The sequence below is a fragment of the Gymnoscopelus braueri genome (assembly GCF_963280865.1).
Source record: "Gymnoscopelus braueri genome assembly, chromosome: 6".
NCBI lineage: Eukaryota > Metazoa > Chordata > Actinopteri > Myctophiformes > Myctophidae > Gymnoscopelus > Gymnoscopelus braueri.
This window is the reverse complement of record NC_137607.1, coordinates 8948684-8967897: the sequence shown is the minus strand read 5'-3', so window position 1 is coordinate 8967897 and position 19214 is coordinate 8948684. Positions and strand designations below refer to the sequence as shown.

General features: G+C 40.3%; 1 protein-coding gene across 1 annotated transcript in view; it reads right to left on the bottom strand.

Annotated features, from left to right (window-relative positions):
* Nucleotides 1–616: 616 nt before the first annotated feature.
* The window catches only part of nrd1b (nardilysin b (N-arginine dibasic convertase)), a 42698-nt gene continuing 24100 nt past the window's right edge, over nt 617–19214 (bottom strand). Inside the window, exons 23-33 of the mRNA XM_080430926.1 lie at nt 18418–18545; nt 17548–17710; nt 17388–17419; nt 16461–16599; nt 15584–15631; nt 15384–15436; nt 6224–6307; nt 5872–5955; nt 5389–5512; nt 3991–4080; nt 617–2786 (exon numbers count right to left, since the gene is read on the bottom strand). Of these exons, the coding sequence (XP_080287052.1) occupies nt 2574–2786; nt 3991–4080; nt 5389–5512; nt 5872–5955; nt 6224–6307; nt 15384–15436; nt 15584–15631; nt 16461–16599; nt 17388–17419; nt 17548–17710; nt 18418–18545 (1158 nt within the window). The 3' untranslated portion in view covers nt 617–2573. The remainder of the gene's footprint in view (nt 2787–3990; nt 4081–5388; nt 5513–5871; nt 5956–6223; nt 6308–15383; nt 15437–15583; nt 15632–16460; nt 16600–17387; nt 17420–17547; nt 17711–18417; nt 18546–19214) is intronic.

Here is a 19214-nt window from a genome sequence, read left to right as displayed (position 1 = left end):
AATACAAAATCAAAACATTTTGAAATCTTGTTTGAGGTGTCCAAACCCGGCCAATTAATTCATAATGATTTGAACCAGCAGTTAAAGTGCATTTACCCATAGAGAATTTTATATTTTATGTATGTGGAGAGGTACTTACATTCTTATGTCAATTTATACCCATATTTGCTCAGCATGATTTACAGTACACACACTCTTCATACATACTGTGTGACCCCTGGTTCAATAGGCTCTATGCACAGCAGCCATGTTACTTCCATTATAGGTGTTACCAATGATACTACGGTAGGCTCTGTTCCATTCTGGTCAAACAGAGTCAGGGTGCTGATATTGTGCATGTTGTCCCACTGGAAACACTCTGCTACACCAGTGGGTCTCAAAGTGTGGCATATTAAAACAAATCAAACCACTGAGATGATAATGTAATTAAAACCATGTCATTTATGAAGTTCTAAATGTCTCTTTCAGTTCAAATGGAATCATAATTATCACCAAATCATCACTTTAGCATGAAACCCTCAAACATAGGATGCCATGTGACAAGAAGGAGTAGGACACCAAAGGTGAATAAGCTACAGATGGATTTAATAAATATGTACATAATATTAAACAGTTCAGTGGTTATGTTGTTTAGGGTGGAAAACACTGTCTGTACAGTCATAATTATAGTGCTTCTCAATGGGTGGGTCGAGACCCCATGGACATCCAAACAGAACTAGGCCTTTCAGTACAATACAGGAGGAATATCATATTAGTAGATATGTTGGTTAATGTAAGTGATATCTTTCTATTTAAAATAAGTTATATTCCTATAGCAATCATTGCTTTAGAGTATTTCTTCATTAAGTGCTCTTAGCAAACAGAAAATTGTGGGGAAATGTCAGGTCTGGATAATAACTTTGTCCAATCAGGAGAGAGGACTGATACAGGATACCGGATAAACAAGTGAAATTGGACGTGATGAAACAAATAAATGATCAGACAAGATTGGAACTGGAGTACAAGCTAATAAATGATCTTTGTGAGATTCTCTCTCCTGATTGGATAAAATATGTAACCCATTTGAAAATTTATTTTCTGTTTATTAAAGAGCAGGAGAGACAGGGAGACCCCTGTTACTGAACAAACACTCTATACAGCAACGATTACTATCAGAATATAGAGGTGAAACGTTTGGAATAGGGCTGTCACACGATTACAATTGAATTAATCACCATTCTTAACCATGTCTAAAATATGGCCATTTTGCCCCTCTCTCTCTCTCACCCAATTGTGCTCTGTGATTTGAACCGCTGCCTATGTAAATCGCTCAGCCTTTTCTGGCAATAACCGACTTGTGTTTTTCCCCATCCATACAAGTTCTCTTTCCATCTCGTTTGGATCATTGTTTGGATCTATCAGCCATCAGATAACAGAGCGACTAGTGCAGAGTGGGTGGAATTATGGGATGTATGGGAAAGGTCATTCTGCGCATTTGTTAATTGCATTAACATTTTTAATCAAATTAATTCCATACATTAATTATAATTAATTATGTCAAATTAATACATTAATTTGACAGGCCTAGTTTTTGTTTTAACCAAAAATATCACTTCCATCACCTGTAAAACATAAGTAGCCTTTCTCTTCTATTCAACATCACCTGTAAAAACACTGGCCCATTCTATAAACAATTAATTCTTCTATTGACAAACATTACAGTATGGTATACGTATGCAAATCCTGAAATGATACAATATTAATGTTATGAACACAAAAGGGCTTCGTCTCCTCGTTAGCAGACTGTGATAGGAGAGAATCTTTCCACTTAACTTGATTAATGCTTGTTATCACCCTGAGTGACCATAGGGACCATTAACAGGAAACACACTGGCAAAAACACAGAGGATCTCTCCTCTGATTCCTTCAGTTTGACCTAACTACAGTGGTTCATATGATGCCGTCGGGCACAAAACCTTGCATCTCCATATTTCAACTTATTTAGGTTTGCTTTTCTCTTCAGTAAATCATTGGTTCTCAAAGTGCGGTCCGGGGACCCCCAGGGGTCCTTGAGGGGGTACAAAGGGGGTCCCCCGCAAAATTGGGTAATATTGTGTCATTTTAACCATTTAAACCATATTTTATACTTTGGCTACTGGTATTCAAAAATCATGAAATATGCAAATCTTTGAATATATATTTGTTTTTAAAGCGATTTTCTTTTTACTCAAATCTTTGCTTCTGAATCTGAAGGTCCCTGGCACAAAACGTATTCATATACTTATCAATTTCGGGGTCCTTGACATGAAAGAGTTTGAGAACCACTGCCAAATTAATGCCCTACTTCGTCCTACTGTATGACAGTGTACCGCAAAAGTAGAGAAAATAGCTGATCTACAAGCTCACAAGGCGCCTTGAAAAGTTTTGGAGATGCAAGGTTTCCACCTGATTTTATTATCTATTATGAAATGAACAAGAGGGAGAGAAAGAGACACAGAAAGAGGTTGTTTCATTTGAACAAGAAGAGGTTACTGGTGTCGCAGTCAAACAGTTTCCCAGTGGGAACCGTTCTTCAGTTCCGGAGGGAACCCGTCTCACTTGAGGATCTTGTGGTAAGGGTGGAGGGGGAGTGAGGAGGTGAACCCGCGGATGTCAGTGATGAGAGTGGGGTCCTGCAGCGAGGAAGAGGAGACAGGGACGAAGGTGAGCCTGGACACCTCCCCGTACGACGAGGAGCGCTCTTCCTCCTGCTGCTGCTCCTCATCCTCGGCGGGGGGGTCGTTCTCCTCCGCCCCGAAACCCACAACCTGAGAAGACACACACGCACGCAAAAACACAGTTTAACAATTTATTCATGTCCACTTAAAGGAGAGCATACAAGGACACAAATAGTACAGGTACAGTTAATTCACAAAATCATGGCATACGTCTTCATGATACAATAAGCATGTCACTCAGTACTCTATGGGTATAAGTAACAATGTCTCTGCCATATGTGGCGGCTACCAATTATGGCAGACACAGCACAATACTTTGCCAGCCTTTTTGCCTCCTTTTTGGGCATCCCAAGTTGTTGAAACCAGTCTAACAACCAGTAGTCAGGGAATATTATCAGAATAATGTCATATCTAGGAATAAATGTGTTTGTAAAAAAGTGTCTAGTAACACATCTAACAAAGACTGAAATGCGGCCCAATCTCAATGGTCTTTTTACACAAAAAAATTACCTGGAAAAGCTATGGCCGTTTTTAGCCCAAGGAGTGGTTTTGGTGCAAAACAAATGCTTGCAATGGATTCAGAATCATAAAAACACCCTAGTTTGACCCCTCACATGCTACTTAAAACAGAATTAAATTTTGATTTTTTTCCCCCCTGCATAAGGTTATGGTGGGTACCCCAACTTTCAGCAGCTGTCAAAAATTCCCCTAAGGAAACTGCATTTCAGTCTTTATGAGATGTGTTAGTAGACACTTTTACAAACACATTGGTGAAGAAATGTCTTGGTAAGGAATTTATTCCCAGATTTTTGAAATATCCCCTGACTACAGTCTGTGGGTATTGTATGTACTAGGCTGCCAAATATAAAAAATAAATAGTCTGCACCTATAACCTAGCTCTGAGATGGTGTGTAGGAGTGGTTGGTATTTAATGGCCTTAGTCATAAAGGCTTCCTCTAGGCTAGGGACAAAGGTGCATGCTATCTCTAATACAGACACTTCTCTGGACTCTTCATCAACCACAACATTAGCTGTCAAATTATGTCAAAATGTCTGGGTTATCACTGAGATACTGAGACACAGACCAAATGATACAATATTATAATGAGCATTAGTGAGGACCAATAATAAGATCGGTTGAAAATGGGTGAAGTCGTCCTTTAATGTATAAATGTAAAGCTCCAACCAGACATGAGCTCGTGAAATGTGTGAGAAATTAAGTCCGACCCCACCCGAAATCGCCGGGTCCTGTCGGGTTGGGGGCAGAGATCTTAAGCTAACGGTCATGTCTTACGTGGACACTGAGTTTCCTGCAGGAGGAGTCTCTGTGTTCCATGAACCAGGAGAGAAGATCTTCCCTGGAGATCTGCTTCAACGCTACAATCTACACACACAGACACACACACGATTAAAACAATCTCAAGCTTAACCACACTGTCTGTGGCCTGTAGTCAGTTTCAAACCCCATCAATTAACTTGAAAATGAAGAGGTGACCCACTGGTACAGGAAGAGCACTCCGATTTTTTTGCAATGAGTTTCACTGAAAGGACATAACATGTCATCTCTGTCGGGTGGAAACCTGTCCAAAACTGTTACTTTTGCTACTTTCAAAAATAGCAAAAGTAACAGATCAACAAGCTCAAAACGCGTCGCTTGCGGACCTGCTACTTTTGAATGTGACGCTGTAGTATGATCAAGTAGGGCTTTAATTAACGAAAAAACACAAAAAGTAAAAATACGGAGATAAGAGTCTCTGCCCGACAGCTACAACATGTGGAGGAACATGCCATCCTTCCCAGTTCCTCACACCGCTGAACAGGCTGCCAACCTGTAGGAGTCACCAGTACAGTGACAGTCACCCTCCCTGCCCAGCTTCCCTACACTGAACACGACCAATTGTGTTCAATGGAAGGCCCAGCCATGTATCACTACCTGTCGTCTCTTTTGAAGGATGCTATAGCAACTTGTTCACATGATACTGTAGTTACATAGACATACCGTTTACTTGTCCACAAATGCACACGTGTTATTTAGATAGCATGTTGTTTAGACCAGTGGTTCTCAAACCTTTTCATGTCAAGGACCCCCAAATTGACCCTTATTAGCCCACGGACCCCCATTTGAAAAGATATGCCAAGGACCCCCATAAGAGACGATTTTTACGGCTTAGTGATTTTCAACCATTTTAATTTCAAAGACCCTCAGTTTGACATGTATTTCTATCTCTGGGACCCCAATTCATATTGTAAAATCAATATTAATTTAACTCTTGTGTACAAATGGAACCAAATGGACCGTCCATTTGATTCCATTTGTACACTCAGAGTTATTTGGTTCCTAACTATCATTTACCTGGGGACCCTCAGGAACTCCCTTAAGGGGTCCCTGGACCCCACTTTGAGAACCAATGGTTTATACAGACGCTAGCTTCGATGTTTTCCTCTCTCTTCCTCTCTTATCTCCCTCTTTATAAGGCTCTTTTTTTGGGTGCTTTTTACCCCTTTTTTCTCCCCATTTTAGTCTTTATGCCAATTGATTCCTCCCCACACACATGTCTGTGTTGTCTCTGCTGTTGTATCCTACTGACTCACCTGCCAGGGAGGAGCCCCCAACGGGAGGACGTAGAGCCTCCGTCCAACTCCTCCCGCCCAACACTCCCCCAATTGTTCAGTGTGTGTGTATCTGTCCTACCTCCTTATTGAGCCGGTCAAAGATGTACTGCTGAGTGACCACCTCGAACCAGTTCCTGTCCACCTCCTCTCCCAGGTGTGTGTCCTCACACTCCTTCAGCTTGATGAGAGCCGTCACCTGAGTCCTGCAACCAACACAGTCACTCACACCAGCTCTATAAACCTTATACAACCTACTACACCTTTGATTTTCTCTTCATTCTATAAAGTAGTTCTGACAGGGATCGTTACATTTACTTCTGATTAAGAATACATTCTTTTAAAAACCAAGTTATGAAACGGAAGCAAAAAAAAAAAAAAAAAAGGAATTTCTATTAGTGATTAAAATGTCTAACTGAATTCAACACAGTTACTGGAATGAAAAGTAGAGAATAGTGTCAGTGAGAACAATTGTCCATGCACGCACACACGCACACACACACACACACACACACACAGACACACACACACAGACTCACACACGCACACAGACCCGCCTACACACCTGAAGGCCTCCTCACTCAGGTTGACCATCTTCTCTCCAAAGTTCACCAGAAACTCTTCAACCTTGTCTTCTACAAAGTCCGTACTGAGACACACAAAGACACAGGTTTAGAGTCAGTACTGAGACACACAGGTTTAGAGTCAGTACTGAGACACACAGGTTTAGAGTCAGTACTGAGACACACAAAGACACAGAGGTTTAAAGTCAGTACTGAGACACACAAAGACACAGAGGTTTAAAGTCAGTACTGAGACACACAAAGACACAGAGGTTTAAAGTCAGTACTGAGACACACAGGGTTGGACTGCAGCCACACCATCACATACATGTTGTTTATGGAGGGTTGACTCACTTGAACTTGGTGGCCTGTGTTTCCACGGTGATGGAGAAGCCCAGCACTCCAGAGGTGTTGCGACAGGCGGGGTACACCTGGTACCTGGACAACAGAAGGGTCAGAGGTCAAATCACTGTGCTGCTCATCCCCAAGATAATTAACATCATATTAAACTCTACCAGTGTGCATGAGTTGCACGTGTTATTGACTGAACTCAAAGAAATCCCTAGATTTTCTGGAAAACGCAACTAAAGAACACACATACTGTAGAAAGCATACAGTGCAGGACCCTTGTAAACAATCCTGGCAGACACAAAACACGTTATGTTGCATGGGGCTCGGAAACAACAGGGACAGAATTCATTTTGACCATGATAACTCTCCAGCAGTGCAGAGAAAACGCAAGGAGCTACGACAGCTGATTAACAACTGTGGGAGAAAAACACCAAAGTCAAGTCCCTGTTCTCAGATCAGATCAGGATTGTTCTGGACTCAAGTATTTAAAAACAGTGACTGGGATCCTGGTTAGAGTGAATTGGGATTGCCGTTAGCAACTAACTGGGATCCTTTGGCTCTTGAAGGGCTAACCCAGAACCTTCTTTAATGAATTGAATACATACGGCCACAATGAAAACATCTGTGGCATCCTTTTAACAATACCTGTGTAATTGTACTGCTGTGCTGTTTGCAATTTGTTAAGTATTCAATCAATCAATCAATCAATCCATATCCTGGAACTTTCCAGAAACTGTTTCCAGTTCTGTGATGTTCTTTTGTTTGTTTCCGTTATAACAACAACCACCCCTGAAGAAGGAGGTACACCATTAAAAAAAACACATAAAAAAGCTAAAATAGCCAATCTACAAGCTCACTACGCATCGCGTCGTTACCTGTTGTCAGCTAGTAGATTGGCTATTGTCATTAGTATAAATATAAGTTCTGAGTTCCCAGAACTCACTTTAGTACCACCTCCTGAGCACGGCATAAATTTGGTTCTGAGAACCGTATGTGAAACAGAGCCGTAGTGTATGGAAACACATCCACAACCTGTGAAATATGCTTCACAGCATGGATCACTTGGTTCTTGTAGTGTAAAAGAGCCACTTGTTAGAACAGAGCACTGCTACAGTCAACAGAGTCACCAGGGGGCAGAGGAGAACTTTCTTTGACACCGTAGCAGTAGGATTAAGTTTGAAACAAATACATAAACAAGGGTCTAATGAATTGTGCGGATTTAGTTGTTTTTCTATAAATAAAGTTGGGACTTCACTCGACATGAGTTGGCAGCACTGTAAAATGTCTCCTCTGGCAAGCCATGAGAGAAACATTGTCCCCCATGTAGTTTTACACAAACGGTTTGGAGGAGAACACACGGCAAAATCCAGACTTTTACACTCAGAGTCAAATCAACAACTGAGGATTTTAGTGTGAAGTTTATATAAAGTTCACACTAAAATGCTCAGATGATATATCATCTGAGCTCATCTCTGTTTAAACCTTGAGAAGCTTGAAGTTCTGCCTCACAACAGGAGCTTGTTGTAAGGTGCTACCGAAACCAGGCACAGCATGACGCTGCTGTCGGGTGGAAATCTTGTAAGTCCAAAACTGTAACTTGTCAGAAAATGTGTTCCAATGGATCCAATGTAGTTTAGTCACATGCTCTTGTTAATGCTTTTCATTGGTTCAATATTTATAAGATTCCACAGACAAGCTTAACAACTTTCACTTTTAATTAAAAATCAAAAAACTAAATATGTAAAAAATAGCCACAAAACGTGTTGCGGCGAGTTGTGAGCTTGTAGATCGGCTACGTTCGCTACTTTTGTGTGACACTTTAGCATGACGAAGTAGGACATTAATACACAAAAGAAAACATGAAAACTTGAAATATGGAGATACAAGGTTTCTTCCAGACAGTGATGATGAGTTCCTGTGCACGGTTTCCTCCTCTTAAAGAAAAACAACAACAACCAAGAGACAACGATCAGCGGAGACAAGGACAGACAGTCACAAGATGGCTTCTCCTCCAAGCCCGTACGAACACCAGTCTTCATCTAACATGGTCAAATACTTCATCTTCAGACCTTCATCGCTTTGGAAGGTTCTGCTCGTTGCAGCTCAGATTCTACACACCGGTAAGCCTGTCTGCATGCCTCGCCTTTACCAACATACATGCTAATTATCTTATTACAAATAAGAGACACCCAGAACAGCTGGCACCATATTTAGTAGGTCGGCTACAAGTTCTGTTTTTATTATGAAAACATTTATCTCATTAAGACCTGAGGCCGATTCTACAAACGCCTTCAAAATCACTAGTTCTCAATCTTTTTTGTGCCAACGACCCCCAAAATGATATGTTTTTGGCCGTGGACCGCCCCATCTGAAAATGTTTTGTGCCAGGGACCCCCAGAAGAGAAGATTTGTGTTAAAACAATTCAAATTATTCCCACTTTCAAGATAAAAGAAGAAAAAAATCTAAAATAGCAGATGTACAAGCTCACAGCACGGCACGAAGTGACGCGCTGTGAGCTTGTACATCTGCTATTTTTGAGAACCACTGTTCTAAATCCTAAGAGTTTTCTGAAAAACTTATGTTATTATATAAATATATACTGTAGCTAAAATCTAAAATGACACAGATGCTTTCCTGGTTTTAATGGGTTAAGCACCAAGTTCAATAATGACACAGGGACTGTTCTCGGTTGAAATAGAGATGCCTTAACAGTCGACAGTATGTACTTACTACATACATGATGCTCCACAAGAACAATGAACATGGCATCACTAAATAAACAGAAGTACAGTGAAAGACATACAACAAACAGACTGTGAATACTTACAGTATGTTAAAAAAAAATCATTTAGGCATCCAGTAGATGCACTTATCCAGGACAAATCACAAAGTACAAGACTTGAGTAAATACTCAGTATATTGCACTGAGACGTAATATCTCACCAGGTTTTGCTGTTCATGTCTTCATTTTGTTTTATAAATGCTTGCTTTTCAATCCTGATTTGTATGTCATCCTTGTTTCTTACAAATTGTATTTTTCTGTGTGTGCATATGTGTGTGTGTGTGTGTGTGTCGTTTTGATTTATCTCTTAATTTCTGCACATTATCTTTTTTGATCTTATTTGCTGATTTGTAATTTGTTTTAGAAGGTTCTATAAAATGAAGACTAGTATGTATTGTTCTATTGTGATACTGTAGTTATTTAACAATGTGTTGACTCCCACATACAGGCTGCAGCGGGACAGAGAGCTTGAACGGAATTCAGGGCAAAAACATCACCCTTGAATTCCCATTGGGGAGCAATAGAACCATATCTATAAGTTCTGTTGAACTGTATTCTGGACCTGGACCATTAGACAACCAAAAGCTCCGTGAATGTCCGTTCCTAAAACACTGCTCAACAGACCATGACTGTGTCTTCAACAACGCATCTATGTCTGCCTTTTTCTGCATCACAAACCTGACATTCAACCATACTGGAACATACTGGGTCGTTTTTTACAAAGCAAACGGAGTTGACGTGCTGGAGGAGAGCATGAAAATATCTCTGATAGTCCAAGGCGACAGCAGACACCAAGGTATAAGATCTACTCCAGAAAAACACCTTTTCTTTTCTGCCTTGTTAAGTGGTCAGATGGTTGGGCCGTGTGCATTTTCAGAGAATATACATTTTAATGATCAATCAATCAATTGTGTTCCACCTAGGATCAATGGAACTAATGTAGTATACTTTAATTTCTTATTTATTGGTATCACTATGGAACACATTTTTCAAGGATTTAAAGAAAAATACCATGTCTCTTTTTTTGTCATTTTATATTATCATTAAAATCTCTTATTATTTTTTATTTTTTATTACCAATTATTTGGGGGCCCACTTGCAATGCCCTCGCTCCCCACCAGTGGGCCCTGACCCACAGGTTGTGAAATACTGTTAGAAGGTCATGTGTATCTGATCTGTATTTAAAACTGAGCCAAATTAGTGCCAGCAAAATGTATCACAGTATTTCAAAGAAACCCGATACATTACCCTGACTGTCAACACTGTATTTGACATATTATCACACTTTTATAATATGTCTATATAATGTCTTCCGGTACAGGTCCAACAGGTCCAACAGGTCCAACAGATGCACCAGATGTGACTGACAGCCCAAAGACGCCTTTCCCCCTTCCTATCTTCCTCGTATATCTGTTTAATAAGATAATGCTAAGTCTAATAGTGCTGATGTTCTCCTATCACACCTGCTGCAGCCACTGTGAAGCCACAGGTATGGAACTACAGTGAATGAATGCTAAAGGGACAGTTACATAAGAAAAAAAATAAGTATCTGAGCACTTCAAAATACACTACACAAAGAAAATTACAGGAGGACTCAATTAGGTCTACACGTTTTTATTAAACCACAGGTGCCTGGTGTTCCAACACACTGTCTTTCACACCTCGAGTCAAAATGTTGTTCGTTGGACTTCCCTTTGTGACATTTTTACACGTACACCAATACATCTGTGTCATATTTTGTACCATAATTGGTGGGCAGTAATCTACAGCTTTAACCTTAAACGTAATCCTCATTTAATCCTAAACAGGAGGTTTATTAAAATCCTGGATGACACACAATGTATCATTTCCAATGAGCATACTCCTACACTACAAAGGAAATAGTATCGCATCTATGTGGTTAAATGTGCCACGTACTATGAGACCGGACGCTGTTTCATTCCCTTTCCTTTTTACGAGAGAGGACTCACTTATTCTTGTACTGGGTGAAAGCCTACATGTAGACAATACAATTAACACGCATTAATAATATAAAATGTAGGATTTCACTGTGTGAAAGCCTATTCTGCTGCTCTATTAGAGAGGCTGTCTGTTAACCAGAAGGTCACAGATTCGCCTCCCGGCCCACCAATGTCTATGTGTTGAAGTGTCCCTGAGCAAGACACTTACCCGACACCCCTAACTGTTCCCCACCGAGCGCTAATCATGACCATCTGAGCAGCCACCAGCTGGGTGACACTGAATTTCCCCTGCGGGCTTTAACAAAGGTCTCCTTTCCTCCCCCCTCTTACTACTGAGAGGGATGACTGTGCAAACTGTGTTGTGTTCATCCGTACAAATACTCTCTCACCACACACACACAAATACTCTCTCACCACACACACACACACACACACACACACACACACACACACACACACACACACACACACACACACACACACACACACACACACACACACACACACACACACACACACACACACACACACACACACACACACACACACACACACACACACACACAGAGAGAGAGAGAGAGAGCAGTCAGAGCCACGCTGTTATAAAAGTCAACAGAAAGCTCTAGACTGTTTTGACAGCCCGTGTCCTCAGAAACCACATACGTTAGCTGTAAACAAACGCCTGGGTTAGACACAGTGTCTCAGCTCACTGTGCATCCTGGTACTGTGTTATTTCATGCTAAACTGGTCCAGAACAGACAGCTTTGTGGGTGATTTGTGGAAAGAACACAACAAAATCTCTTTATATGTAGACTGTAGTACTGCCAGATCTTAACCCATTTAGACCTGAGAACGATTTTAAAAACACTGTTTAAATCCTAACCTAAGAAAATCTTTTAAACATTTATTACTCATATTGCTATATAGATAGCAACATCTAAAATGACAGATGCTTTCCCGGTTTAAAAGGTATAACAACGTATGTTCTTTCCCGGTCTTAGTGGGTTAAACCAAAACCATACAACAGAAACATAATGTTGCAGCAACGTTCTAAGGTGTGTTCTTGACCAGCTATTGATGACCTGCCTCAATTGATGACATAAAGATTGTAAAAATTACTCTTGTTTTTGTCTTTTGTTTAGAGAAGCAAAACCAAAACCAGCCTAATTTCACTGAGAACCCTATCGTAAGTAATTCTTCTTCTTTTTTTTTACGATTTGTTTTGGCATGAATTAAAAGTCCTTTATCTTCAGCTTCACATTCAACTTGTCCACAGGAACACCAATCTCCTCCAGCCCAGAGTGGACTGGAGGCAAGCCGTCTTTGCTGTATGGAGGTCCGGACAACAGAAACCCACTACACACCATCATCGATGGGGAATCCAAGATTTTTGGGGTATAATACTGTAACATGAATACATAATGTCACCCCACCCCCCCGAAATAGACAAAGAAAACATGTCCCACTTAATTTGCTGATATACTGTTCTGTACAACATAGATACTGTCATCTATTGCATGTATATATGTTTCCATGCATTCAGAGATGATATACAGATATGAGTAGGAGGTGTGAACCAAGGTGTGAATGTTTGTACTGATTTGGTTCGTTGATAACATAGGAGCGGAAACATTGAAGATGGGTGTTGCGGGGGTTTCTAAGTAAAGTAAAATACGTGTTCATTTTTCCATGTAAAGGGATATTTCACTTTCAAAAAAACTTTTGGTGATTTTATCGTCTACTCCGGCTTTTGTGAGCCCCGCAGACAGTTTTTAAGTTGCTTGATTCAATATTTAGATATTAGATATTCATTTTATCAGACACGCCCACTTCTTATACAAACCCATTGTAACTTCAAACTCCATTTTTAACATGTTAGATTCATCAAAAACACCCGTCCTTGACTCATACCGCCCCCCTAATACGCGAGGGGGCCGTGTTCTTTCAATGACTTTTTTCATGTATTTTTAATATTTTTTTTGGAAAATGAAAAAAATTAAATACAATAAAAAAATAAAATAAAATAAATGAAAAAAAATCTCGGAAAAACACGGCCCCCTCACGCATTAGGAGGGCAGGGTGAGTCACCAGAACCAAGTACGGGTGTTTTTGATGAATCTAACATGGTTAAAATGGGTTTGTATAGGAAGGGGGCATGTCTGATAAAATTAATATCAAATATCTAAATACTGAATCGAGCAACTTAAAAACTGTCTGGGGGGCTCAGAAAGGCTTGAGTAGATGATAAAATCACCAAAGTTTTTTTTTAAAGTGAAATATCCCTTTAACTGACAGTTAACGCCAATGACATTGTACTGTTTAACACATTGAGTGCCAAAAACGGTCCGGACCGTTTTTGAGAAGCCATGCGTTGTGTGCCAAAAACGGTTATGACCGTTTTTTTCCTTCACAGCACCAGGAGGACCAGCAATGTTTTGAAGATTTAGACTCCAATCCACTTCCTGGTTAACTTATGACTTCAAAAGCCTGTATCTCGGCTCCTGTGTACTTTTTTTTTAAAATATGTATTTTTGACTATTTTCGACTATTTTCAACTGGCTGCAACTATGGAACGGATTAACTAATGTTTTTAATTTTTTTCCCCCGATTGTACGAGACCCCTGTGTGTGTAATGAGGGGATCACCGTGAGGACGGTGATCACTGAAAATATTTTGTGACTACTTGAAAAAGGTTCAAAAATTGTTAAAAATCCAGGCACCGACTGTACCCTGTTTTAAAAAAACCCTGGCACTCAATGTGTTAACTGCAGTTTTACACTGTATGAATACATCCAACTTCTCTTCTGACAAATGTTCAATAGACAAACTTGACATTGCTAAATGTATTACTGTTTTATGCCAGATACAGTCTTTTAAATCCATTTAAAGTCCTCCTGATAAGTCAGGTAAGTCAGATAAGTCCCTGAATGGTTTGGTTCCTTCTCTACATCACTGACTGCCTTTCATTTAATTTTCTCTCACGTATCTTAATGCAGTGGTTCTCAAACTTTTCAGGCCGTGACCCCCCCAAAATAATCATATTTGAACTGGGGACCCCCCACCCTGACAAGCACTTGGGCATTACATTTTGTTTGACTTTGTTTGACTAAATATTGGGAAAATAGCGTATCTACAGTACATGCTCACAACACCTTAAAGGCCTGTTTTTCTCCCTTTCTTATACAATTTGGCCAATGTTTGACGCAGCAGTCTTATTTTTATAGGTATTAAAAAGGACTTATAAGTCCTTAAACTGTAACTTTAGAAATGTGCAGATACCCTGTAATACACTTATACAGTAAGTTGGTTTGTTTACTTTTGAGTGAGAAAACAATGTTGCACATTAAGCAAATCATCTGGGGACCGCACCAAAAATAATTGAGAACAACTGCCGACCCACAGGTTGAGAACCACTGCCTTAATGTACCAAAACGCCTCAATTGTAAATTGTATCTGGCTAAGTTTGTGTGTGTATGTTTGACAATACAGTTTGTCATTATACAAATACAGTATCTGCACTTGGGAGTGGTTTCTGCAGGCAGAGAAGACAATGGTCTTGTTTTGCCGGAGTCAATGAGAATTCAAATTATTCACAGCGGCGCTGGCTGGCCACACTTGGTGGTTTTGTAACTTTGCAGCATAAGGGTTCCCCGTCTTTTCAACAATATACTGTACATATTGGTCGCAGTTAATTGTATTACCATATTCATGATGACACACAAAAATGTATTACTTGTTAATTATTGAATAAACGTTTTAGAATAGCATTGCTTCACTTCATCAAATGATGTATGAATTATCTATCATTTCATCCACGTTATCTGAGCTTTGTTGTGCAAAAGCGCTATAAAAGAACACTGACATTTATGAGCATTTGCTGATAATAAATGTAACGAGTGTGTTCAGGATTTAGATGCCGTTTCCAAACAAAACATTTACTCTGAATGTCTGTTCTGAGTACTGGTCAAAGGGCATCATAGTATGTCTTTTCCCATACACACACTGACAATTTTCACTTCCAACAGTGAAATTCTCTGTTAATAAACACACTATGATCTGTCAAGTAGCTAAATGCTAGCTCACTGAACGACTGCTGCCATGACCACATTTGCTATATCAGCTCAGATCCAACTCTCTCTTCATAGTGAAATTGTGTTGTTAAAGAAACTGGAGTCCTTCTGCTCAGCTTCTAAACAAACTAAAAGTGTCACACATGTTCCTTGTGAGTCACGAGTTTGATTCCGACTCCTGTCATGTTTTGCACGTCTCCCCTCTCTCTGCCCACATTATCCTGTCAGACACTGGCTAACAGCTAGTAGTACATTTTTCACACAATTCACACCATCAGTAATATTAATATGGGAGCAATAACATGTTTATAAAAATGGGTGTTCACAGAGAGAATAGAAGAACACTGACCCAAGAGTCTCCTTGGTCCTGAGGAAGTCAAAACATGGTTCCTCCATGTGCATCTACAGAGAGAGAGAGAGAGAGAGAGAGAGAGAGTAAAGTAACTTACAACACTTTTATATACTGAGAGTAAAGTAACTTGTACTTTATAATGGGAGTAAATTAACTTTGAAATCTTTTTTTTTTTTACTGGGAGTCAAGTTACTCACCACCAACAGCTCCATCAGTGTGTGTTCCCTCAGATTCTTCAGTCCTGACTGCAACACACACACGTAAAATTAATTACAGAAATAAGAGCACACACACACATTTAAGTCACAGAGCTTTCATCGGACCAGAACAGTTGAGCCTGACGGGGACCTAGCCTGACAGAATTCTGTCTGAAGCCGACCCAAGAACGACCTGGATCACCTTTTATTCAATCTGGGATCCCCTTCGGTTAAAAAAATTAAACCTAAATTCTTAGTTCTTGCCTCTGGAGGCACAACGTCCGTTATTTGTGTTAAACAGGAACTTTCTTTCCGGGTGCTTCTGTATTTATTGCTACTATCAACAACATTACATGTTTATGGCAGTAGTGCTGAGCAAAATCTGTCTTGAGAGATTACCTTTCATTAAGCCAGAAACTGATTAAATCATGACATTTTTGCGGCAGGAGCATCAAAGTCTACCAGTACACCAGGCTCTAAACCTGGTAATACACATCTAACCCAGTATAGTGGTACACATTAATAGTACACTACACATCATCAGTACAGCAGTACAGTAGTGTCCCCCCACCCTGACAAGCACTTGGAATTGTAGGAGATGAGGCATGACATTTAGTTTGACTCGGTTCCACAGATGAATATTGGGAAAATAAATATTTTCGTAATTTTAGTCTCTTACTTAGGTAATATTTGACAATTTTACCAATGTTAGAACATTATTTATAGAATAGTTTGTTGGTTACTTTTGACGCAGTCATGGTCTTATTTTTATTTTATTTTATACATCTCTTCTTAAGCCCTTAAATTAAGCTAATCATCTGGTGATAGGGGTCCTGACCCACAGTTTGAGAAACAGTGCAGTAGTAATCATCAGCACCTGGTAGTACACAGTGACCTCAGAGTTGGCATCTCCCTTGTTGAGGGACTTGACTTTACACATGTGATGTTTCTGAGGAAGCTCCACCACACGGAACAACACGGGGACCTCTACTGACAGCGGCTGGTACTGCAGCTTACTGCAACCAGGAGGAAAACAGCACACGAGAGGTGAGGTAATGAGTTGAGGTAATGAACAATCTATACAACATTCAACACCTTACAAAGTTATGAAAAATAATAGAATCATTATTACATACATTTTTTGGACCAAAGTGTCTAAATCCATCTCTCTGTATGACAGATGCTCTCACCTCTTATCTAACTATAAATCAGTAAATAATCTGTCTTGCAATGCAGTACTGCAGCCAAAACCATGCTGGCTAGATGGAGCAATCCTTTCTCTCACTCTTTTTTTTATTCTCCCCCCCCCCTTTTCTCCCAATTTTGTCATTATGCCAATTCCCACGTCCCCTGGTTAGTCCCCATCTACACATTAAGTCACCAGTCCGTTTCTGTTCACCTGACAGTGAGGAGTTTCACGCATAATGCATGAGGAGGAGTTCAGCTCCCCACTGAACAGGCTCCCTCCCTGACCAACCTGATATTCATTCTTTAGTAATACTTTGTGCCAGTATTAATGGTGTAAAACTACAGACAAATGAAACATTGTAAAAGTATTTCAAGACAATCGTAGAAAGGTTGCCTGTATACATTTAAACATGTTTTCTTTCTCTGATTGTTATTTATTTACTAGAAAACTGAATGTACTAGTGAAACATACATGTATTAATCATAATTGGGGACAGCTCTGGTCACAAGGTGGGGGAGGGATCTGATTGTTTTTAAATGTCATGTTTGATGATGATATAATTACTACTAATAATTTATACAGTATGATCTAAAGACGTAGTGATGAAATACTTACTCTATGAAATACTGTAGAAACTCTACTGACTCCTGGAGAAGAGAGACACAAACATGGAAATTAACAGACAGCAAAGAAAACTTCTAATAAAGTCTGAATGAGGAGGGTGTGTGTGTGTGTGTGTGTGCGTGTGCGTGTGCGTGTGTGTGTGTGCGCTCACCGCGCTGGTGAAGTTTCCTTGTACCAGCCCCTCAGTGTACATCTCAGCCTTCAGGCCGTTGACGAAGCTGAGCAGATGTTCTACAGTCAGACCCTTCATGATGGCCTGGTACTTCTGAATGACTGACCACCTGCAATGCTCTAACACCAACAGACGAACATCCCTGAGAGAGAGAGAGAGACAGAGAGACAGAGAGAGAGAGAGACAGAGGGAGGAAGACGAGTATAAGTGGAAGAGAGGGAGAGGTTTTAACATGTATAGTATGATGAACATTAACCATCCAGCATTAGATTCAAGTTCAAACCACTTTTCTTTTCATAAAACAACCATCCATGTTCCACTGAGCAAGGCACTTATATGTAATTGTACGCAGCTGTGTATATCGTCGCTGTCGGGCAGAAACCTCTTATCTCCATATTTTAACTTTGTGTGTTTTTTCGTAAAATGAATGCCCAACTTGATCATACTACAGTGTCGCACAAAAGCATCAAAAGTAGCAGATCTACAAGCTCAAAACCCAGCGCGAAGCGACGCGTTTTGAGCTTGTAGATCTGCTACTGAATCCTGAAAAGTAACAGTTTTGGACATATAAGGTTTCCACCCGACAGAGACAACATCACATTGTGTGTTTTGACAAGAAAATCTGATTTAATGAACCGCATTTAAGATGAAGACCTCAGCGCGGTGGCTCACAGTGGAAGTTCGCTATATGGTTGTTTTTATTTTGTGCTTGTTTTTATTTTAACTCAACGTCCTGCATTTGGGTCAATGTTTTACAACAAATGGGGGTCCTTGGCACGAAAAGGTTTGAGAACCACTGACTGTTTCACCCCTGTGTAGATGTTATGACTAGTTGACAGCATTACTCACTTGCCCAGTCGCTCTGGTTTGATGAGGATGTTGAAGTAGGTTTTCTTCAGCTGCTCAGCGAACATGGTGAACACTCCAGGGTCCGCCGTGAAGTCTGCCAGATGGTCCACGATCAGCTTCAGCAGCAGCTGAGACAAACACACAGTTTACTGTATTGATACAGTGGTCGATACAGTAAAGTATAATTTGAGAAATGGATTTTGAGCTCAGTTTTCCTGGTCCTCACAAGAGAAATGGTTGTTTTATGGTTAAGAAAGATGGCTTGTTTTCGATTATTTACTCACCCCATGAAGCCTTCAATTCATGGAGATTTTTTGGGGGTTTTGTCGCATTCCAAAGCCTATAATTTGATGACCGGCGGCCGGAGACTCAATGGAGACTCTTTGAGTCTCTGCCGGTCATCAAATGATTGGCTTAGGAATGCGACAAAAAACAAAAAAAAAATCTCCATGAATTCAAGGCTCCATGGGGTGAGTAATCGATAGAATAAAAGTCATTGTGGGGGTGAACTATCCCTTTAAGACTTACAATTAGGATAAGATTCAGTTTTTTACATTTACAGGTTAGGTTAGGGTTGGAGTTATGCTTGAGTTATGCACAAACGTGGCATCTTTCCATGGGGGCAGTGTTGCTGCTTGGAGCATACACACTCCAACTCAACAAAGGTGCAGAACCCATGTTCAGGTGCCAGTCACTCACCTGTGAGGCAGTCACACACCTGTGACTACCGGCACACACCTCTCAGCAGGTGTGTGCTGGCAGGTTGCTCAAAACAAGAGCGATTACCAACAGAAGCA